Raw genomic sequence first — 24,628 nt, forward strand, 5'->3', positions numbered from 1 at the left:
ACAAAACTACTAAAAACTACTAAGAAATAGCAATATAAAACATAACGAAAAGGAGATTTTTCCCTCTGTCCCTCTGTACTTCTATCATCCCATAATCCCACCATGATTCCCTCCATACCCTCGCCCCAGACATCGCAAAGTAAGATAAACAAACGCCATATCTTATAGCAAGGAAATTAAAAGTGGCATCCAACCTGTCCCTTCCATATTATTATCCTAGGCATTCTTGGCAAAGCAGTAACATGAAATAAGATATATAAAATTACAATTGTGACATATATTAGAGGAAAACTCAGAAATCAAAATCCACCCCCCTCCACCAACAACCAAATAATGTCCATATAATTCAGGTCAATCAGTCTATTTAAGAGCATCCAAAAATTATTTTGCTTTTTCCGGTGATCCAAGGTTACACACAGACCCTCTGTGACTGAAGTGCAGTGTTGCTAGGTATCTCATGGAATACTGAATATTTAAATCCCTCAAGACGCTTCTTTATCTCGTCAGACGCTTTGCTCTTACAAATCACAATTGGACAGAAGTCCTGGAACTGCATTATTTTGGATCCCTTGGATACCATAGCTTGGGGATCCTTCCCCAGAGCTCTGGAGGCCTCCAGCACCATTTGTTTGTCTCTGTAGTGCTGGACTGGCACTAGGACTGGGAGGGGATGCTGGTCCAACCTGGGCCTGCGCATAGTTATACGCTGGGCCCACCCAACTCGCGCCTGGCCTACCTCAGACTTCAGCCTCAGCAGTTGTGGGAGCCATTGCTCCAAAAATTCAACAAGCTGGCCTACTTTCTCCCGTTCGGGAAGGCCCAGCAACCGAATATTCTTCCGACGACCTTGAAAATCGCGGTCGTCAATCTGTTCTTCTCAGGCCTGGACACGATGTTCCAGAGCCCGGACCTCGCCCACGGCAGATTCAGCAGCGGTCTCAAAGGCCGCGGCTCATTGCAGCTCCCCTCCAACACACTGCCCGAGTTTCTCGATTCCCCCCGGACATCCTGCAGAAACACGACCGAGAGCGAATCCCACCTAGACCGGGTCTCCTTAATCGAAGAGACAATCTTCTCTCAGAGCTTGACAAACTCTGAGATCAGGCTCACCTCTGCCGGTCAGTCCTCTGGGGTGGCCGCAGACACATCTGTTGCTGTGGGGGGGTGGGGGTAGGGAGAGGGGTCCCTGCCTGTTGTGAACTCCATGCTCCTTTACCCTTGGTCATTTTAAAATATACCAAACTGCTAAGGTTTGGTGCAAAATGGCTATAGCAGCCTGGAAAAAGCTAGTTTTAGTAGTTTAAGAGGTGCACGGAGTGTAGATATGCCACTTTGTCTGGGTCCTGGGAAGAGCTCAGCGAACCTGGACCGACTGGGTCGCCACCATCTTGAATCCCCCCCTCGAACCTGCACGTTAACCTGAAGAGAATCCTGAACCCAGACTCACAAGTCCTTTCGTACTTCAGATTTCTGAATCCTTTCCCTGTTTCGAAAATAGTCTATGCCTGGATTGTTCTGAGCAAAGAGCATAACCTCACATGTTCCCACATTGTATTCCATCTGTCACTTGTTTGCCCAGTCTCCCAGCCTGTCCAAATCCTTCTGCAGCGTCCCTGCTTCCTCAACACTACCTGTCCCTCCATCTACCTTTGTGTCATCTGCAAACTTTGCAACAAGGCCCTCAGTTCCTTCGCCCAGATCATTAATGTATAATGTGAATAGATGTGGGCTCAGCACTGACCCCTAGGAAACTCCACTAGTCATCATTTGCCATCTGAAAAAGACCCAATTCTCCGCACTCTCTACCTTCTGCCAATCAGCCAACCCTCTATCCATGCCAGTACCTCACCACTAACACCATGGGTTCTTGTTGTTATTATTATTATTATTATTAGGGGAATGGGTCTGGGTGGGTTACTGCTCAGAGGGTCAGTGTGGATTTGTTGGGCCAAATGGCCTGTTTCCACACTGTAGGGATTCTATGATTCCATGAAACTTGGTTGGCATAGATGGGTTGGGCCGAAGGGTCTGTTTCTGTGCTATATAACTCTATGACTGCCTGTCTCTCTTAACCTTGACACAGACATTAACAAAATTGACAATATTATTGATCACATATGAGCACTCGGCTCCTCTGGGCTTGACAAGAGAACACCATGGCACTGTAGGATTCACACAGACTCAGAGAGAGGAAATCTGAGAAATAGGCCCATTCCTTCCCAGTGGACATGACTGGACCCTTCCGTTATGAACAGTTCACACGCACACACGCGCTCACACACTCTCATTCACACTCTCACAGACACAGACACAGACACACACACACACACACACAGACACACACACGCACACAGTGGATCTCAACGGTAGATTTTGTTTCAAGTCAGTCAAAGATCGGGTTCATCAGATTGATCACAAGGAAGAGTTATGTAAATTGAGTAAGGAATCTCTGGAGTTTTGAAGAATGAGGGGCCAATAGAAACATAAAGACACAGAATACAGGAGCAGGAGGAGGCCATTCAGCCCATCGAGCCCACTCCGCCATTCAATATGACAATGGCTGACCCTTGTTCCTGCTTTCTCCTGTCACTCATTGATCCCTAAGAACAATACATACCTCCTCACCTACATTCCTGACAGAGTAGAATCTAGGAGGATCCATCCTCCTGGTTGAGGAGCCCAAGGGTTGGGTGTCATTGTCATGGGATAAGGTCTATGCCATTTTGGACTAACATGAGGGAAAGGTCTTCACTTGGAAAGTGGTAAATCCTCAGTGTCCTCTGTGAAGTCTGAGCTGGTGGGTTTAGTCCTGGCTAACACCAAGGGATATATTGTAATTGGGAAGGCAGGTGGAGTGTTACAGAGTCATACAGCACAGAGACAGAAGGTGACCCATGATCCTTATAGATCATAGAGAACAGGTTCAAGGAACCTTAGTCCTACCAGCTCTCATCTTTGTGGAGAGAGTCTAATGACTTACTCAGCCTTACTGCTCTCATCTTGCACTCAGCGTCACTGCTGCTCCTTATTAATGTGCGATCGAAGATAATTAATACTGACTGGCTGTCACTACTCTTGTATTTTTTTGAGACATATTTCCATTCATTTCCAGATGACAATGAGTGTGGTGAAAATGAAGCTGAATCATCGGCCCTGTGTGGTACCAACACAGAGTGTCACAATACCATCGGGAGTTTCTACTGTACCTGTAAGAAAGGATACGCCAGTGAATCAGGAGAAACTAACTTTACCACCATGATACACTGCCGAGGTGAGAACCCTCTGATATATTGTTGCTTTACTTTGTGGCATGATGGGAGAGATCATTCATGTCAGTGCCCTTGGCACAACTCAAGGAGTAAGAGGTCATAGGCCCCAGGGAATATAACTCACCTTCCACAGAATTAATGTATTCAATAGACACATCTTCCTCATGTACAATGTTCCTTCATCTAATTACCTTTGGGATAGAATGAGCCAATTGCTGTTAAAGGAACATTACCTTTATCTGTAAATAGGAAAGTGTTTAGCAATCTTTAACCTCTGAGGAAGGGTCTGGTTGGAGAGACCTCATTGTCACCCATCTGTGGCATGACATGGTTTAATGATCTGGTAACATCACACTGTGATACTCACAGTGTCATAGAATCATTCAGCACAGAAACAGACCCTTCGGCCCAACCAGTCCAAGCCAACCACAATCCCAAACTAAACTAGTCCCACCTGCCTGCTCCTGGCCCATGTTAGCTCCCACAGTGTAACAATATGCTGGGAGCCATGGAACAATGAAGAATTCAATGCCCTGCTCGCTACATAATGTACACTGCATTTATGTAGCTGGGCCCAAGCTGAGCAATTCACATGCACCGTTCCCTCAGCATGTCATGCTGCCAGAGGTCAGAGCTCAGTACGATGGAGACTGAGCCTGTTATCCCATTAGGTCATGTGAAGTGATGACATCATGAGTGTGCCCCTTAAAGGTATATCACACATTGCCTGGAAAATGTCACACAATGTGCCTAGTGATACCTTAGGCTCTGCTTTTCCCCAGAGACACCATGAGACATCCATCAACGGATATTTTTGTTGAGGAGAGAGTAGCCCCTTTAAGAAAAAGTGAAACATAAATCTCTCAGAATCTGGGCACATGGAAATAATTCTCCTGGCCATTGTTGGACCCATCTCAAGTGGCCAGTCCTTATGGTTGACCCAAAGCAGTGAGTGTTACCATGTTTATTTAATCCTGGCCAATGGCACAACCACCAAATGTTCAATGACCAATCAGAAGAAGGATAAACCCCCTCCCTCCTCATACCCATCAATCTCCCCTCTCATGCCCGTATCATTGATGTTAACTGTTCGTTGCTGATGTCGCCCCCCCCCCCCCCCTCTCCTGGGTACATTCAGAGCTCTCCACCTTCCTTAGCCAGTGGCAGTGTAGGCAGCACAGTTGGCCAATCTCCGTGCTCCCCACTGGCATCCAGTGTCACCAACTGATAGATGGTTGGGAAACCATGATAGATTCATGAGGAAGAGACCATTCAGCATACCGAGACAGAAATTCACTTTGGGGGATAGCACAGGGTCCATCTCTGAAATGGCCCACCAATGCTCAGCCCTGTTTGTTCAGTAGCAACCAATAGAATCCCAACCCCTCATAGCGGTGTTGGAGTGATATAAATTGTCACACTTCTCTCTCGCTCTATCAGAAAGGAGCCTCTGAATCTTCACAGCACCGCTCCATTCAATCGATGATTCCTAAGTTCTCCATTTTAATAATCTGGATCATAGTCCCACTGTGTGGCGTGCAAGGTTAGGCCTTCCGATAGTCTATCGCCTGGAGAACTGTCCCTGCACCCTACTCCAGAATCTCAAATCTGATTGGGCAATCTTTGGTGAGGAGTTGGAGTGCGTTGGATCGAGTGTGTATCACTGAGAAATGATAAAGACATTCCACATCCACAGCCATCATCAAGGATTGAGTAACTTTTATAAGTTAAGCAAATGTTTGCTTCCTCTTTCTGCCTGCAATCTTCTCCATCCCCCCCCCCCGCCACCTTTGCTGGTGTTGGCTTCCAATGTAGAAATCTTTCCCACTAGTGTTTTCACACCAACGTACCTGGGAACATTTGGTGAAGTCTGTTTTAGTCCTACTCTTGGCACAATGGACTTGTCTTGGTGAGCTGCTTGGTAAGGGCTGGCATGTGGTGATGGAGATGGCTTGTGTTGTGGAATGGCTTGTGTTGCATGAAGGGCACTGGGGCTGAGCAACCTATTGGCAACGCGTTAACATACGTGACTCGGTGCAGTCGGTTCAGTTGGCATGGCATGGTGGGCAATGTTGGAATCCGAAAACCCTAAGATGTTGTGTGCTGGAGCTGGAACCCTGTGGCAGGGTTGGCACACAGTTAATTGAGATGCATGGCCGACAAAAGAATCACCCACTGACTGGGTGGGTGCAATAGTTTGTATTTGTAGGTGGCATGATGTCTCCTGCTGGAACACGTACTTGAGCATGATATTTACTGAATCTTGATTACTTCCACACGAGTCCTCTCGGGTATTTGGTATTGCTGTTGTGTTGAAAGCTCTGTTTGGAGCTCCCTGTGGTGGGAAAGATTTCTGTTAATGGGTTTGAACATAAAAGCCTACGTCTCACTATCTCTCGCAGTTGGATAGTTCTGACCCGAATCTCGCTGCGCAAGTTCTCAAAGATCTCCATTCTCCTTAATATTGGAATGTTCACCACAGCTTAACAAAGATTTTCGAGGAGACATCACACTGATAACAGTTTGTATTCAAGAGTAAACATTGGCCGTCTGGAGTAATCTTCCAAATGATAAAGTAAACATGACTCTTCTCCACTTTCACAACTCCATTTCCTCGTAGTTCCAATTAAGATATACAGAAATCACCTTCTTTTAATAGCCGAGAAACGTTCACCTGAATCTCACTTGGAATATTATTCCTATTCTTCATCTCTTGCCTCTAAAATGGTTAAAGCAACATCCATCCTCAGAATCCACTGGCCACTGTGTGTGCCATCACCCTGTTCCCCCTCCCACTGTCATGTGGTGAATTATGCAAAGAAATAAACAACAAAGGGGTGGCATGGTGGCACAGTGGTTAGCACTGCTGCCTCACAGCGCCAGAGACCTGGGTTCAATTCCTGCCTCAGGCAACTGTCTGTGTGGAGTTTGCACATTCTCCCTGTATCTGTGTAGGTTTCCTTCGGGTGCTCCGGTTTCCTCCCGCAGTCCAACATCGTGCAGGTTAAGTGAATTGGCCATGTTAAATTGCCCATGGTGTTAGGTGGAGGGGTAAATGTAGGGGAATGGGTCCTGGGTGGTTTGCTCTTCGGAGGGTCAGTGTGGACTTGTTGGGCTGAAAGGCCTGTTTCCACACTGTAGTAATCTAATCAAAAAAACAATACAGCACAGGAACAGGCCCTTCAGCCCACCAATACAATGCCTTTCGAAAACTAATTCCCTTTTGCCCCAATGTGATCCATATCTCTCTGTTCCTCCTTATTCATGCGTCTGTTAAGATGCCTCTTAAACATTGGTATTGTATCCACCTCCACCACCCCCTCTGGTAGCATATTCCAGGCCCTTACCACCCTCAATGTTTGAACCCTGCCTGTCACATCTCCTTTACCCCTTTCTACCTGAAACCTCCGTTCTCTAGTAATTGACATTTCTACCCTGGGAAAAAGACCATGGTTATCCATTCTCTCCATGCCTTCTATCAGATCATCCCCCTCCTCATCCTTCAATAAAAAACAAATCAAGTGTATGATCCCCCTTCATCACTAATAACTCTAACCCAGGCGACATCCTGGTAAACTGTTTCAGCACCCTCTCCAAAGCCTCCACTTCCTTCTGGGAATGTGCCAACCAGAACCAAATGTGGCTGAACTCAAGTTCACATCAGCTGCAATATGACTTGCCAATTTTTATACTCTATGCCCTGACCAATGATGGCAAGTGTGCCATCCACCTTCCTGACCACCTTATCCTCTTGTGTTGCAACTCTCAGGGAATTATAGACCTGTATGCCCAGATCCCTCTGTATGTTGATGATATTAAAGGTCCTGCCATTTGCTGCATACTTCACTTCTGCATTAGATCTTCCATAAACGTACCACCTCACATTTGTCCAGATTAAACTCCAACTGCCATTTCTCTGCTCAAATCTCTGGCCTGTCTATGTGGTCTGGCAATCCTCCTCCCTATCTGCAGCCCAGTCTTTGTATCGGGTAGAGTTTGTACAAAGTGAAGGGAAGGTGTGTGTAATTGTGAGAGATAAGCTGATGTGCACAATCTCAACTGATTGCAAGGAAATATTGGGTGTTTTAGTGGGAATGCAGTGTCTCCTCACAGGAACTGATGCCTACGTGATATCCAGATGCCTGGCGATATCAGAGACTTTATGTGCTTTGCTGTCTTGCAATCTGGACATTTCGATAATGATACTTTCTGGACCTTAGTAATTGATTAACGATATCCTCCATTTCTTGGTTGTCCTCAACCAATTAACACATGTTGACAAATCATTTCTTGCTCACTGTTTATCACAGTAATCATTCAGTGATATTTCCTAAAATGCCATTCTGATGTGATAGAGCTCACTTCTCAACTGCCTGTATAAGGACAATATAGAGAATAGACCACAGAAAGCAAGGTTGCTGGGTGCTCATTGTATGAACTGGTTTTATTTAGCTCTGAAATGCGGTCAGACTTATCATAGTGTTGGGTTTCCACCCCCAATAATACAGGACGCTCTTCAGAAACCCCTGTGTCAACAGTCCAACACATCACAACAACTAACCTGCCTCCCCTCTCTCCCAACTGGATATCTCCCTCACTGCTGCTGACATTGAGGTTATGCTGCTTTGTTTTAATGTATTGGTTAGTGGGACGTGGGCATCACTGGCTGGGCCCAGCATTTATTGTCCCATCCCGAGTTGCCCCTTGAGAAGGTGGGGGTGAGCTGCCTACTTGAACCACTGCAGTCCACATGGTGTAGGTTGTTAGGGAGGGAATTTCAGGATTTTGTCCCAGCGACACTGAAGGAACAGCGATATATTTCCAAATGAGGTTGGTGAGTGGATTGGAGGGGAACCCATAACGAGAGTTCAGTAATACCACAGATAGGCTCGTTACAGATTGATGCTGGGGTCTAGGGTACTCATCGGCCCATTCTTGATTGCCCTTCTTTACTCTCATTCCCTTCCATTTGTCTCTTTATATTTGTTCCCGTTCCATTCTTTCCTCAGCTCCTACCGTCTGGACTGTCTTTGTCAGGTTGATGGAGGCCACAAACGTCCTGATTGCTCCTGGGCCATCCCACCGCAGGTCTGGCCGTGTGGGGGTTTGGAAAGCCACTGGGCGGACTTGCCCATTTCCTCTCGATTGCCTTGTCTACAATTTAATGAGTGAGACTCAGCAAATTTCCTACAGTCCCTCTCTTACACTCCCAAGGTGTGGCAATTGGGCAGCATGATGGCTTAGTGGTTAACATTGCTGCCTCACAGTGTCAGGGACCCAGGTTCGATTCCTGCCTTGGGTGACTGGCTGTGTGGAGTTTGCACATTCTCCCTGTGTCGTCGTGGGTTTCCTCTGTGCTCCAGTTTCTTCCCACAATCCAAAGATGTACAGGCTTTGGCCATGCTAAGATTTTCCATTGTGTTAGGTGCATTAGTCAGCGGTAAATGTAGGGCAGGGGAATGGGTCTGGGGGGTTACTGTTCAGAGGATCGGTGTGGACTTGTTTGGCCAAATAGCCTGTTTCCACACTGTAGGGAACATAATCTAATCGGGTTGTTTAATATATCATTGCAACTCCGTGACACTGTAACCCTTTTGCTATAAATTCTGTGTCGTATGGTCATGTTTCACAACCACCTGATGAAGAGGCAGTGCCTCGAAAGCTAGTGCTTCCAAATAAACCTGTTAGACTCTAACCTGGTGTTGTGTGGTTTTTAACCGAGATCGACTGAGGAAGAATTGTTTGAGGTCATTCATTGCTACCATTTTACCTTTGTCCTGGGTCTATCTAGTGATTAGTGGGAGAGGATACATCACCGTGGAGTATCCACTGAATTGGCTGCTCTCAGACAATAAGGTCTATTGCTTGATTACTAAGTACAACTGCATTTGGTCAGGTTGCCTGGATTGGAGGGCTGGTCTTCGGAAGAGAGGTTGAGTGAGAAGGACGAGAGCTGACTTGATCGAGGTGTACAAGGTCATGAGAGGCATCGATAGAATGGATAGCCAGGGACTTTTCCCCAGGGCAGAAATGGCTGTCATGAGGGGTTATAATTTTAAGGTGATTGGAGGAAGGTCTGGGGGAGATGTCAGAGGTAGAGTTTTTACACAGAGAGCAGTGGGTGTATAGAATGGAATGGCAGCGGTGGTCGGAGAGTCAGAGACATTAGGGATGGTTAAGCGACTGCTGGACAAGTACATGGATGGCAGTAAATTAGGGGGTGTGTAGGTGAGGTTGATCTTAGATAAAGATAAGTGCTTGACACATCATCATGGGCCAAAGGGCCTGTACTGCGCTGTACTGTTCTATGGTCTATGTTAATTATTAGGGAGTTGATACAGATACTTCTGCCCGCTCCAAAAATGGAGTAGAATTCCTTGCCACTCCTACAGACCTCAGCAGAATGGGTGCAGCCAATGCAGCATGAACATTAACCCTGAAGACCCTTCCATATTTCAATCAGGTTGGACCTTGATCTTCTAAACTCCAGAATCTTCGGGTCTCTCCTGGTGTGCATGTTCAACCAAGTCTTCATGTGAAGCTAGTTCTCAGGAGAATATTGATGAGCATCAAAGGCTCCAGCAGTTGAGAAATGTTCTGTTGTATCAGTGTTGGCCGTTAGAGAAATATCAAACGTCTGAGTGATAAATTCCTTTTCAGATTGCTGCAAATTTCAAACCCCTCTCATTCCCCAATCTACATTCTAGCCACTGACCGGCTCTTAGACGTATGGATCGATCACAAGGCAGATTGTCCAATGGGACGAGACTCTGCAGAGAGTGAGAGAGGAGGGAGGAAGGGGACTGTAATTCAACGTCAATAATGGATGATATTCACATGTCTGTTTCATGTCTGTTACAGAACAAAATGAATGTTACCAAATGCCACCAGTATGTGGCCCCAATACAATATGTTATAACACATTGGGAAGTTTCTACTGTCTGTGCAAGAAAGGATTCATCACGTCTTCAGGACTAACTAACTTTACAGCTGGTTATGGAGGGTGTTTTGGTAAGAATGTTACTGGGCCCTTTGAAGATGTGACATTCTCATGTGAAATCTGAGGGGCATAAAGTCAATGGGTGCGTGTCAATTCTACTCAATATGGCGGGACCCTTCATAAAAGGGGGCAGGTTCAGAATTGTTTTTCCTGCTTTGGGCACCAGGAGCTAACTACCAGGCATAGACGCTAATAAAATGGTCTTGCCATTGGCATTTGTCAGTAAGAGGTCAATGACATGACCATCAATGAGGTGGAGGGTGATGCAAATTGTCCAAATCGTGTCAGCCAACATTGGTCTGATGTTGAGAGTGTGGTGCTGGAAAAGCACAGCAGGCCAGGTTGGAGAGGAGGATGGAGTGGATAGATGGGAAAGACAACAGACAGGCCAAGAGGGTGGTACTGAGTTGGAGGCTTGGGACTAGGGTAAAGTGGGAGGAGGGGAAATGAGGAAACTGGTGAAACCCAGGTCTGTTGTCAAAATATACGTTATCCCTGAAAACGAAGATCAAAAATATGAGCAAAAGGGCGTGGGAATAGAACAACAGCTGCAGAGATGAAAGCAAGTAGCACTACTTAAGATTTTATTTTCAGAATGCTGGCAAGATCAGTGCTTATTGCCCATCTCTAGTTGCCCCTTGAGAAGGTAAGGGTGAGCTGCCTTCTTGAACGGCTGCAGTCCATGTGTTGCAGGTTGACCCACGATGCCCTTGGGGTAGATTTCCAGGATTGACACATAGACAGTGAAGGAACAGCGATATATTTCCAAATCAGGATGGTAAGTAACTTGGAGGGGAACTTGCAGAGGGTGGTGTTCCCATGTATCTGCTGCCCTTGTCCTTCTAGGTGGTAGAGGTCATGGGGTTGGGAGGTGCAGCCTAAGGAGTCTTGGTGCATCGTGTAGATGGTACACACTCCTACCACGGAGTGTCAGTGTTGGAGAGTGTGAATTACTACAGTTGTGAACCAAGTGGGGTCCTTTCTGCTGGTCAGCTCCAAGTTCCTTGAATGTGGTGCCCCACCTGCTTAGTGGGTAAGCTGTAGTGTCGCTTACATGGCCATAAAAACATGGGGATATCGATATTCGTTACTGTCGCTCTCACCACCTCTCACTGGTTTGGTAATAAATCTGTGATTAAAAATAATTGATCAATTCTGCAGCTCTGCCTTTGCCTCTCCTCCATGACCCTTTGATATTCCTGTTGATTTTTAGCAGGTTTGTGACGAATGCCCTGAAAGAGAATAGTTCATCATCTTGACACATCGTTGCAATCTGAAACTATTCCTGGTTGTCAACAGGTTGTGAAGGAGAAAGGAATGGATGATTCATTCCATTTTCTTTGTGTTGGATGAAGCTGCCATTTGGCTAGTTTCCATGGTAACATGCCTAGTGTTCCATTGTTAGGCCTCATCAACTTTTGTTGTAGGTGCAAGAACAATTGGAGCACAAATCAATTTTCAGCTCGCAAACCAAGTGCCTTATCAACTGGACAAATGCAGAATCCAGCATCTTCAGTCCCCACTAACTCCCCACTAACTCCTCACTGAACAAATGCAAACTTACATTGACAGAGTGCACTCCAATTTGAGGATTTAACAGATGACAGCCCAGGGCTTGGATGTTAGTTTGCCAAAATGTACTTCTAATCTGTGCCGAAGTTGGCTATCATTCAGCAGGAAGCTGGAATGGTGGGAGCTCCTGAATGAGCTGCTGGGTCAGGTTGACTTGTGTCTGTGCTGAATGATTAGAGGGTGTTGTATCGGCTGCTTAACCGAAGATGAAGAGGCCTTCCGTTGAATTGAAGAAATAATATTTTTGTAGTTGTACGTGCTGTTTCAAGTTGGAACGATTCCAAGGGTGAGTGAGATAGATTTAGTCTGACTAGTGCTCCGGAACGTGTAATGTTGTAATCACAAATGTTGTTTATGGCCTGATAGACAGATGGTCATTGATTGTACCATAGTGTTCAAGAGTGGGAGACATTCCTTGATCAGCTCAAAGGCTTGGACCTCTCATTTTGTCAGAGAGTTTTCGACTGGGGATATTGCTTAAATTAAATACCTCGATATGTTGGACACCACCAACATATCAGCCATGATCCAATTGAATTGGAGGGTGGGGGTGGCCCTATCTCTAATGGTCTTTAATTGCCATTAACAGACCAATTTAGAAACCCCAGGGACAATGTAATGATAATATAAATAAAGGAGTGTAGGAGAAACAGAGGGAACTAAATTAAAATGAAGTTGAAGTGGGGAAATAATACCCTCCAGCTCCAAAGGTGCCGAACTCTCCCTAAAGGCATCATTGTGTTGGTATTCAACTCTCATCTACATTAGTCATGTTGTAGCTGAATGCTTAATCTCTGCAAGTATGTTAAGTTGGAGCAGGAGCATTTAAAAATGGGGAATGTGTTGCACTGATTTCTGTGAGGCTTCATTCTTTTAGTATTTCTGATGAACCGAAGCTTATGATCTACGTTCTCACTATTCATCAGTCTGATCATCTTTTGCTGGTATCCAATAATTCCACAGCCCTCATTCTCATCCCATTCCCCTTAGCAATATTATCCCCATGTTATTTTAAACTAATCCTGCCTTTCACCTTTTTTTTAGCAAGTTTCAAATTCATCTCTTTTCCTCTAAAGCTTTAGTTTCTCCATGCAATGTAGATTTGTGGAGAGATGTGAAATATATTTTCCATTTGCATTATTGCTTATTTGCTGTCACATGATTTAGTCAATTTTCCCATCTTCTGGCACCAGGCCATCCCTCATATGTACGGAATTGGATTTGTAATCATCGCTTTTCAATACAATATCATGTTCTGATCACTATTTCTTCAATGGAACATTATGTTGTGATCATTATTTCTGAAATGCAATATCATGTTATGATCACTATTTCTTAAATACAGAACAACAATGATTTTCTGAACATCAATTATCCGAATTTCGGATTATCTGAACAAGATCTCAAGGTCCCGTAAAAACGCCATCCGTTATCCGAACAATCCTTTATCTGAACATAATATCCCCAACCATCTCATTCGGACAATCAAGGTTACTCTGTACAATATCATGTTATGATCGGTGTTTCTGAGACTATCCCTGAGATGAAAAGCTAACTCAGTCAAAACAGGATCGAAATGATTCTCTTCCCTCGCTGATGGAATGATATAATGTTCTGAAACAGTCTCAAATCCGTGCCCTGAACCAGTTCCCTTGTGCTGTTCAGGAGAAAGTGGGGAACTGCTGCTATCTGTGTGGAAATTGAAAGTGTTGAAGACGGCTGCATTGTCTTTGGTGTTGGAGAGTTGTAGTGTTTTTTGAGATTCAGTGCTGGAGCTGGGCTGAGAGGAGCTCGGTAAGCTGATGTGCTCAGTGCAGATTCTCAGCATGTGTTTTTTAAAAAATTAGTTTCAGATATTAGAAGGCAATCCCACACAGGATGCACCAGCCTTCAGCTGCCCCTGTGGGAAGGTATTTTGCTCAAAGAATCTAAAACACAGTGTGGAACTAAAGACTGCAGGTGGAACATCTGAACATATTCCTGGTTCATTTTAACTTGATGTCCAAATTAGGCATAAAATATATTCACGTGAACATCACACCGAGATTAACAATCAGGTGTCAAATAATGTCTGCTGACCCTCCTACAGGTAGAATGGGATTTTTTTGTGACATTAGAGATGGTACAACTATTGTAATTTTTTGTATCTCCCCTTAGTACATTGCTGGCTCCCAAGAAGCTGTTTCTCTACAATGATACAAGGAATTCAATGTGACAGGAGTCTCCCTTTCGGCTATAAGATGGAACAGGGCTGGGAGACAACTAGATTTAACAGTGCGCAGGATGACAAAACCAATTCTTGTTCCAGATATCAACGAGTGTGAGACAGACCCGTGTGGTTCAAACGCAACTTGCACCAACAAGTTTGGAGAGTTTGAGTGTACCTGTAATGAAGGATTTATCACAACTAATGGAGAACGCAGCTTCACTGATAAAACAGTCACACAATGCCGAGGTAAAGATTATTCTACTTGCATGAAGCTGTCTTCCTGCAAAAATACCCATTGACACAGGGCACTCAGAAAGGAGAACTCTAAATCAAAACTGGGCTCTCAATTGTCAGAAAAACCCACAGGGATATCGGAGTGATGACATAGGACGAATGGGAATGATGGCCTGAATGACCTCCTTCAGTCCTTTAAGATGCTGTAATCGATGAACCTGGGGAGAAAAATGGCACTGGGACAAACTCTGGGAGATCCAGCCAATTGGATCCAAAGTTGGCTTGATAGTAGAAGACAGAAGGTGATGGTAGAGGACTGTTGTTCAGACTGGAGGCTATGGCCAGTGGTGTGCCGCAAGGACCACTATTGCTTCAGCTATTGTTGTTCCTCATTCATTCGAACGATTTAGATGAGAATATTGGACGCAAAATGAGTAAGTTTGCGGATGACACAAAAAGTGGTGGCATAGTGGACAGTGAGGAACATTATCTAAGACAACAATAGGACCTTGATCAACTGGGCCAGTGGCCGAGGAGTGGCAGATGGAGTTTAATTTGGATAAATATGAGATGTTGCATTTTAGTAAGGCAATCCAAGGAAGGACATATTTCGCTAACAGTAGGGCCTGGGAGTGTTGTCAAACAGAGACACCTCGGGTTTCAGGTACATATTTCCCCTGAAAGTGGTGTCACAGGTAGGCAGGGTGGTGAGGAAGGTGTTTGGTTCACTTACCTCCACCACTCTGAGCCCTGAGTACAGGAGTTGGGATGTCATGTTACAGATGTACAGGATGTTGGGAAGGCCACATTGGGTGCAACGTATCCCATTCTGATCTCTCTCTGCTGCAGGAAGGATGTTGTTCAACTGGAAAGAGTGTGAAAGAGATTTACAAGGATGTTACTGAGACGGGAAGTTTTTGAGTTAGGAAAAGAGGCAGGACAGGCTTGAACATTTTTGCCTGGAGTGTCGGAGGCTGAGGGGCGACCTGATAGAGGTTTATAAAATCTTGAGAGGCATGGATAGGGTGAAGAACTGAAAGCTTTTCCCCAGGGTAGAGGAGTCCAAAATGAGAGGTTTAAGGTGAGAGGGAAAGATTTCAAAAAGTGGTAACTTTTTCACACAGAGGGTGGTGCATGTGTGGAACAAGCTGCCAGAGGAAGTGGTCAAGGCTTGTACAAAAGACATTTGAAGAAGAACATGGATAGGAAAGATTTAGAGAAAGATGCACCAAATGCTGGCAAATGGGATGAGTTTTGTTTTACATGTACTCATCTGACTCTTTCCCCCCCCCAAACTCCACCCATTCTCACTGACTGCCTTTACCAGGGAGACAGGACACTGCGATGAGAGACTGTTCCCAATGACATCACTCGTGGCAAGATTTAATGGCATAATCAAAGAAACTCCAATTTGTCTCTGACTGACCGACTGACTGCTACCCAGAGTAATAGGTACCTTCAGTAATAGTTAACAAATAATCTGTTTAGGGCCATACACTGACCTTTAACAAGAACAGAAAAAAAACCCAGGATTTCTAATTCATATAACTGCAGCTTTATTCTGTTTAAAAATTCATAATCACCCCATCAAACACAGACATACTCATAAATATACACACAGACACACGTGCGCTCACACACAAACACACAGACACACACACAGACACTCACACACTTTGTCTCTCTCACATGCGCGCGCGCACACACACACGCACACTCTCTCACACATACTCACCTCATTCTCTCTCACTGTCTCTCACTAACACAGACACACACACGCGCACACATTCTCTCATTCTCTCTCTTACACAAGCATACACACAAACTCGCATATACAGAGAGACACACAAATACACAGAGACCCAGACCCACAGGTAAATACACACATGCTCACATTCTTTGCCACACATATGTACACATATGTATCTACAGTTAGATACATGCGCACACACACTCACACCTGCAATCACCATCACACGCGCACATACCCATTCACACTCACAATCACATGCACACACAAGCTTTCCCACAATCGTACAATCACAATCACAATCACATGCACACACACATACAGTGGCGGTGAATACTCATCAGAACAGCACAATTCTCTCTACGTGCATGTGTTTCTCAATCTGTTTGATTCTTTGCAGATGCCTCAATGTTATCCACGCAGCGATGATCACACTGTCACTGATTGGTTGCTTGGTTGGACCCACAGGCCTTTTGGTTTTATGGTTATTTCTTCCACCGTATCTGGGTGTAGATTTTTTTGGGTGTATTGACAGAGTACCAGAGACAGCAACTTTACTGAAAAAGGGGAGAGAAACAGGTTTTCCTGCAGCCAACTGCTGGAAATCTCCTTCCCTCACATTTCCCCCACAGTCACTACAATCTGACCAACTGGAGAGTTGTTACCATGCTGTTCCATCCTAATCCAACAGGCAATGCTGTCAGAATGTCTGGAATCAGTGTGCCCAATAAATAAATGCCTTAGTTAACATTGCTGGGTTTTTCAAGCAGTTACCAACACTTTGTACATCTTCCTTTTCAGACAGGGAGAAATGTGACTCAAAAAGGAAGTTAATTCCCTTGGTATTTATTGGTGTCTCCTTGTTGCCTTGTGCAATGCTCAAATTTCCTGACTGCGACCTCTCCAGGAGTTGAGCCATGACCCAGTGAGGTAGAGGTGTCCGGGACCTTTTTATAGTCAGAAACATGGACTGGGAGGTGACCAGTGCGTGAGGGTGGTCAGGGAGAGTCATGGTTATTTTGTATTCCAGATATCGATGAATGTGAGACAGACCCGTGTGGTTCAAATGCAACATGCACCAACAGCGTTGGTGATTTTGAGTGCACCTGTAATGAAGGATTTGTCTCAACCACTGGAGAACGCACCTTTACTGATAAAACAATCACGCAGTGCCAAGGTAAAGACTATGCTGCTTGGGAACCAACCTCTAAAACCTTTGTCTGTTTTCTGCAAATACTCAGTGACATTAAGCACCCAGAAAGGAGAATTCCTTATCAAGATTGGGTTCTGAATTGATGGGAAGATCTGTAGGGCTATTGGAGCAATGATCTGGGGAAATTGGATCACTCTGTCAGCAACCTGAATGATGGTCTGAATGGCCTCCTTCAGTACTTTGAGATTTTTTTTATTTCAAAAATATACTTTATTCATAAAATATTTTGATGGCTTGTACAGTTGGTCATGCCATACATGCAGAAACATTCCACTTCATTGCATACAGAGATCAGAAATTATCATTATTATATACAGCTCTGTACGTTTATCACTCATACGCCCATATGTTTAGCTGAGGTGCCAGCAGAGCCCAAATGACTGCATGGGCCCCCTTTTCTTCTTTAGGCAGGCAGATGTTACACGGTGGTCTTTCCCCACCGCGCCTTGGCGGCAGCTGCCCCAAGCTTCAGCGCGTCCCTCAACACGTAGTCCTGGACCTTGGAATGTGCCAGTCTGCAACACTCAGTCGGGGTCAACTCCTTCAGCTGGAAGATCGACAGGTTTCGGGTTGAGAGTCCAGGCGTGCATAAATGATCTCACAGGCAGAGTCCTTCTCACCACCAGCCAAGCCATGTCTTGGTGCTTGTTGGAAAGTTCTGGCGATGAGGCATTCTGCCAAATGGGTTTAACAGTCTGCTCAGGGAACCACTCGATAGGATCCACCCTCTCCTTTTCCCAAAGGGTCTCAAGGACATTATGTGCTGACCACTTCCTGATGGACTTGTGCTTAAAGGTGTTTTTCTTCATAAACTTCTCCATGAAGGACAGGTGATATGGAACGGTCCAACTACTCAGAGCGTTCCGGGGCAGCGGGGCCAGGCAGTACACTCCCGCTATTTTTTTTTCAAAATATACTTTATTCATAGAAATAAATCTTTGGTACCTGTACAATTTGTCATGTCGTTCATAGATATATACATTGCATGTCTTAACATTACAAAGAACAGATTGAATTAATTGAATTTACAGTTATCCTATTTACAGTTCCCTTTATTAACCATCCAGTCTCTTATTATTTAGCTGTGGCTTCAGTGGAACCCACCTACTGAGTGGGTGCCCTGTTATACAATAGCAAAGGAACCTTCTTTAATCCCCAGTTTATGGGGTTACCATTGTCCATTTGACTGTCCTGTCTCTGGGGTAGCTGTCTGCATCCCCATGGTGAGCACGAACTGCTGGACCTTCGCTGGGCTGAGGTAGCTATCCAGCTCCTCACTGGGGTCATTTACCCGCTCTGGTGTCATTGAGCCAAGGCAAGGCTCCGCACCGTCCAGTTCTGTGTCTGACAATGGGACTGTCAGAGGATCACAGCTTTCAGTTACCTGTAGTTGTGGGGCAGTGGGTATCCCCTGGTTCTCACTGGGTGGAGGGTGGACTTCGCGGGGTCCGTTGTTTCCTGGTTGGGAGGAAATGCCATCCTCTTTATCTACGGCGCTCTGTCTCTTCTTCTGGTGGTGATGACCTTCTTAGCGCCCATCTTCCCCATCCGAAGCACTGGCCGTCTCTCCCTCGTGCAGCTGTCCTTTCCCCCTTTGCTGGGAGGCTTTGGGGGCCTAGCAGGATTTTCTCTTCCTGTTTTTAACAGGTATCCGCTCCTCTGCCTTCTCGATTACCTCCTCCTCCATTGCTTCCATCTGCCCAGCTAGAGCTAGGATCAGCTGCTGTGTCTCTCCGCTGGCTGCTGCCTCCTCCACTCCAGCCTGTTCTTCTTTCTGGGTGCCACCAGTCTCCGTTTCCCTGCTGTCTGGGTGGGCCTTGCTGTTCTTTGGGGATTCACGGCTCACATTGCCAACTCCAGCCATCTGTGCGTAAGTGCCCCCCCCCCCCACATCTTCATTCAGTTAATACTGGTGGTTTCTCCAAGCTGTTACCAACTCATTGCACATTGTCCCTTTCAGACAGGGAGAGACAAGGGTCAATAAGGAAGTTAATTCCCTTGGTATTTATTGGTGTCCCCTCGTGCCCTGTGCAATGCTCAAATTCCCTGACTGCGACCTCTCCAAGAGTTGAGCCATGACCCAGTGAGGTAGCGCTGTCCGGGACCTTTTTATAGTCAGAAACACGGACTGGGAGATGACCAGTGCATGAGGGTGGTCAGGGAGATTGATGGTTATTTTGTATTCCAGATATTGATGAGTGTGAGACAGACCTGTGTGGTTCAAATGCAACATGCACCAACATGATTGGAAGTTTCAGTTGCACGTGTAGTGAAGGATTTGTCTCAATCCCTGGAGGAGGTCCCTTTGGGAATAAAAATGTCAAACAGCTCTGCATTGCAGGTAAAGATCTATTTCTTGATAATATTCTTTCAAAGATCACTCACAAAGATTGAATGGAAGAATGAACCTTTCCAGTAATATGTTGTGATACCAATGGGTAGGTCAGATACTGTGGGTTCAGTTACTGAACACATTCACATGAGGCTGTCAATATTCTTTATAAGGTAAGCACAAATTTATCATGCAAATAAAATGCTCCATGCAAGATAAGGTCAGAAGTGGGATGTTCATCGATAATTGCACAATGTTCAGCACCATTTACGACTCCTCAGATACTGAACCAATCCGCATCTAAATATAACAAGGTCTGGATAATATCGAACTTAGGCTGACAAGTGGCAAGTAATAATTATACCACACAAATGCCAGGCAATGCCCATCTCCAACAACAGAATCTAACTAGCTGGAGTAGGGTTGGGTTTTGTTGATTTTGATTATTTGTGACCCAGCAGGAATCTCAAATGTTTGTTCCAGACTTCTGAAACTTGAAGTGGGGCTGTCCTGTAAAGCCCCTGGAGCGGGTTAGCTTCAGAGAACTGTGCTCCTGAGAAGACAATCAGAGATATGGTGAATGAGATTCCCTTGGGTTGTGGAGTTAGTGTGAACCCCAGACTAGGTGTGTCAGGTTCCATAGGGGCATAGAAAATAGGTGCAGGAACAGGCCATTCGGCCCATTGAGCCTGCACCACCATTCAGTACCATCATGGCTGACCATGCAATCTCAGTATCCCATTCCTGCTTTCTCTCCAGCAAGGACCACATCCAGCTCCCTCTTGGATATATCTAAGGAACTGGCCCCAACAGCTTCCTGTGGGAGAGAATTCCACAGATTCGCAACCCTCCAAGTGAAGAAAGTCTTCCCTAGCTCAGTCCTGAATGGCTTACCCCTTATTCTTAGATCCTAGTTCTGCACTTCCCCAACATCGAGAACATTCCTCCCACATCCAGCCCGTCCAGTCCCATCAGGATTTTATACGTTTCTGAGACCCCCCCCTCATTCTTCGAAATTCCAGTGAGTACAAGCCCAGGCGGTCCAGACTTCCTTTGGATGTCAGTCCTGCCATCCCGGGAATCAATCTGAAGAACCTTCACTGGACTCCCTCAGCAGCGAGAATGTCCTTCCTCAGACTAGGAGACCAAAACTGCCCACACAATCTAACCCCAGTTCCTAAAAGCTGAGGACATTGAAGCTCAGCTGTGTGGTTAGCTCCAGGAAGTAGCTATCACAGATCCAGTCTGAAAGGTGACATTTCCAGTGACTTCAACCCAGCAAGGTATTTGATACAGGGACTCTAGTATCAGGATTACACCAGTGTTTGGGAACTGTAGTGGGGTATGAAATGGATACTTTATAGAAGCTGATGTATTTGTTTTAAACTTATAAAGGAGTGTTTTAGGTGCAATGCAATTATACCTTGATTATATGTTTTGAATTTGTGTTATAAGTAGACAGAATACCGTGAAATATTCTATATTATGACTGTTTCCTTTTTAATAACTTCCTGGTCTGGCATTGAAATAAATACTACCTTTCATGTTTATGTTTCAGTGATAGACCACTTCTTAATATCTAAACAAATGGACATATGGCCTATCGATTAGATAGATTAAATTAGATTATTTACAGTGTGGAAACAGGCCCTTCGGCCCAACAAGTCCACACCGACCCGCCAAAGCGCAACCCACCCAGACTCATTCCCCTACATTTACCCCTTCACCTAACTAACACTAGGGGCAATTTAGCATGGCCAATTCACCTAACCTGCACATTTTTCGACTGTGGGAGGAAACCGGAGCACCCGGAGGAAACCCACGCAAACACGGAAAGAATGTGCAAACTGCACGCAGACAGTTGCCAGAGTCCTGACTGGAAACGGACTTGTCTGGTAATACTATCAACTGAGATGATGATGCTGACTCTTTCTGTCACATGGTGGTGCTAACAAGCTGGGGTGAAGGTGAGAAATGGTCAGCGGGTAAGTCTCAGGGGATGGCTAATGTTTATCATGAGGAATCCAGGGAAGCAGCAGTTCTAGATGTGAGCTAACTCAAGCACAGTTCCTGAAGCTATGACTTCCCTTGGGTCTCTGTACAAGGTGTCCCAGTTGCCTGTTCCAATGAATAGAGAAAGAAATCACTCAACTACTGGTTAAAATGAGCTAAATCATATGTTTCTTCTGTACAGATATGTGTAAGGATGCAGTGGGTACATGTGGCCCCAATGCTGACTGTTCAATGACAATGGAACAGGCCATTTGTAGCTGCAGAACAGGCTTTACGTCAACCACAGGGGAATCTACCTTTACCGATAAAGCAAAAACACAGTGTAAAGGTAAAGACTTTACTGTTCCTCAGCACAAGACCCGGAATGGAGGCATTACGATTTTTCTCTTGATCCTCCCAAAGCCCAGACCTTGTGGGGTGTCCCAGTAGGGCATGAACCCACAACGGCCTGACTACGAGGTGACAGGGCTACCCTCGAAGCCAAGGCAGGAAGGCTGTCGGCTCTTTAGGGACGTCCCGAGAAAGTGCCTTAACACTGGTCCTTCTTTAATTTCTCTCTCTGTGCTCTGTGTGTGTGTGTCTTGAACCTGTGTGTGTTTGTCTGACATCCATTGCAGCCGATCTGTGTCTGTCTCGTATCTGTGGAGCCAATACTGTGTGTCGTCATAAAGCTGGCCGCTTCTCCTGTGAGTGTCTGGAAGGATTTTCCTCACCCACTGGCCGCACTAGAGTGACTTTGAGGGCACCCTGCATTGGTAAGATTTCGGCAGGGAGCAGTAAAGAATGCGCTGGACCATGATGCTATGGATCACGCTCTTAAACAACACCATCGCTGCTGATGGCCCACAACACTTTACGCTTTAGAACTGCTCCACCTCTTCTGAACGTGTCCCACTCAGCGCAGCACTAGGGCCACCACCACCCCAGGGACAATATTCTCAATGTGAAGCATTGAACACTGGCCACTGTCACTGTTGAAGAGGACAGAGCAAGTTTAACGGGGAGTAATTGTGTGTCCCCGATCAGAAGGTGACACAGGAGATTGTTTTGGAGTAATTTTCAAACCGGTACTTTTTATTTCTGAGCCCTCAGTGGGAACGTGTTCTTGGCCGAGAGTTCATGGGGCTTGATTCCTATAATGGATGACATTAGATCATTAATAGTCTGTTTCATTATAAGAGAAGCAGCAGTCAGCCATTTGACCCATCGAGCCTGGTCCTCCATTCAGTAAGATCAGGCTGATCCCAGCATTGTCTCAGCTCCACCATTCATTAAGATCAGGGTTAATCTATCCATCATCTCAGCTCCATCATTCATCAAGATCAGGGCTGATCCATCCATTGTCTCAGCTCCACCATTCATTAGGATCAGGGCTGATCTATCCATTGTCTCAGCTCCATCATTCATTAAGATCAGGGCTGATCTATCCATCGTCTCAGCTCCACCATTCATCAGGATCAGGGCTGATCTCAGCATTGTCTCAGTTCCACCATTCATTAGGATCAGGGGTGATCTATCCATTGTCTCAGCTCCTCCTCCCTGCATTATCCCCATGATCCTTAATTCCCTGACTGTGCAAAAACCCATCCAACTCTGTCCTGAATATATTTAATGAAGCTGCCTCTTCTACTTGGGCAGGGAATTCCATAGATTCACTACTCTCTGGGAAAACGCAGTTCATTCACATCTCTGTCCTAAGGGACAACCTGTAGGTTGCTGGGAAAAAAAAGAATAAGCAGTCAGAAGATTTTGACTTGCACTCATCAGGCCCAATAGCAAGAATGCCTAATTCCAGAGGGAGCAGCAACTGGCATTGTATGCTGAGAAGGTTGGCATGACAACCATGACTGGTCAAGATTAGTCAGCCATGACTGCCAGGAGAAATGCATCAGGGAATTATTGCCCTTTCATTTAATCCCCTCGAGAAAGGGGCACAATGTCCGCTCCCCTTTCCTGAAAAAGGCAGGCATCAGCATGCCCTTATCACGGAATCTTATCCAACTGAGTATCGGAGTTGGGAGGTCATGTTGCATCTGTACAGGATATTGGTGCAGGTACTTTTGGAATTCTGCATAAAGTTGTGGTCTCGTTGCTGTAGGAAGGATGTTGTGAAATTTGAAAGGGCTAAGAAACAATTCACAAGTACACTGTCAGGGTTGGAGGGTTTGAGCTATAGGGAGAGGCTGAACGGGCTGGGGCTGTTTTCCCTGGAGCATCGGAGGCTGAGGGGTGACCTTATAGAGGTTAATAAAATCAGGAGAGGCATGGATAGGGTGCGTAGGCAAGGCCTTTTCCCTGGGGTGGGAGAGTCCAGAATGGAAGGCACAGGTTTAGGGTGAGAGGGGAAAGATTTAAACGATGGCTAAGGAGCCACTTTTTCACGCAGACTGTGGTGCGTGTATGGAATAAGATGCCAGAGGAAGTGTTGGAGGCTGGTACAATTACAGCATTTGAAAGGTATCTGGATGGGTATATGAATAGGAAGGGTTTAGAGGGATATGGGCCAAGTGCTGGCAAATGAGACAAGGACAGATTGGGATATCTGGTCGGCATGTACTGTATGATTGTATGACTGTAACATCAGAGCTTTAGGATCAGAGTTTTGCAAGCATGCGTTAGCTGAGTCCACTCAGTACTCTGTGTCTTGTGATGGGATGTGCTGTTTTTATCATCAGGAAGGGTCTCTCGTCCCAAAACATTAACTCTGATTTCTCTCCATAGATGCTGCCAGACCTGCTGAGATTTTCCAGCCATTTCCGTTTTTGTTCTGCTTTGATGCCTTCGTGTTGGGTGAACATGTTTGTGTTGGTATTCCGAGGAAACTTATTTCTAATTCCAGGGTACAGTTGGGAATGTTCACCACTTTCGCCCCTTGTTTATAAAAATGTCACTTTATCGTCAATTTGTGCGTTCATTCAGAAAACCTCAGTGAAAGACTGTCCTGTTCTGGATAGAAATTTGGTGATTGAATCAAAGTATTTACACGAATATTGTGACTTGTGGAGCTGTGGGGCCTGATTAATAGCATAGTTATCC

General features: G+C 45.5%; 1 protein-coding gene across 7 annotated transcripts in view; it reads left to right on the plus strand.

Moving 5' to 3' along the window:
* LOC132835939 (adhesion G protein-coupled receptor E2-like) overlaps positions 1–24,628 on the plus strand; it is a 68,180-nt gene that overhangs the window by 17,024 nt on the left and 26,528 nt on the right. For 3 of the 7 annotated variants that reach the window (XM_060855063.1, XM_060855065.1, XM_060855064.1), the window contains 6 exons: positions 3,113–3,271; positions 10,131–10,280; positions 14,150–14,296; positions 17,065–17,211; positions 19,436–19,588; positions 21,774–21,920. In XM_060855063.1, the coding sequence (XP_060711046.1) occupies positions 3,113–3,271; positions 10,131–10,280; positions 14,150–14,296; positions 17,065–17,211; positions 19,436–19,588; positions 21,774–21,920 (903 nt within the window). The remainder of the gene's footprint in view (positions 1–3,112; positions 3,272–10,130; positions 10,281–14,149; positions 14,297–17,064; positions 17,212–19,435; positions 19,589–21,773; positions 21,921–24,628) is intronic. The other 4 variants (XM_060855066.1, XM_060855067.1, XM_060855068.1 and 1 more) reach the window with 4 other exon arrangements.

Source organism: Hemiscyllium ocellatum, chromosome 45 (assembly GCF_020745735.1).
Source record: "Hemiscyllium ocellatum isolate sHemOce1 chromosome 45, sHemOce1.pat.X.cur, whole genome shotgun sequence".
Classification (NCBI taxonomy): domain Eukaryota; kingdom Metazoa; phylum Chordata; class Chondrichthyes; order Orectolobiformes; family Hemiscylliidae; genus Hemiscyllium; species Hemiscyllium ocellatum.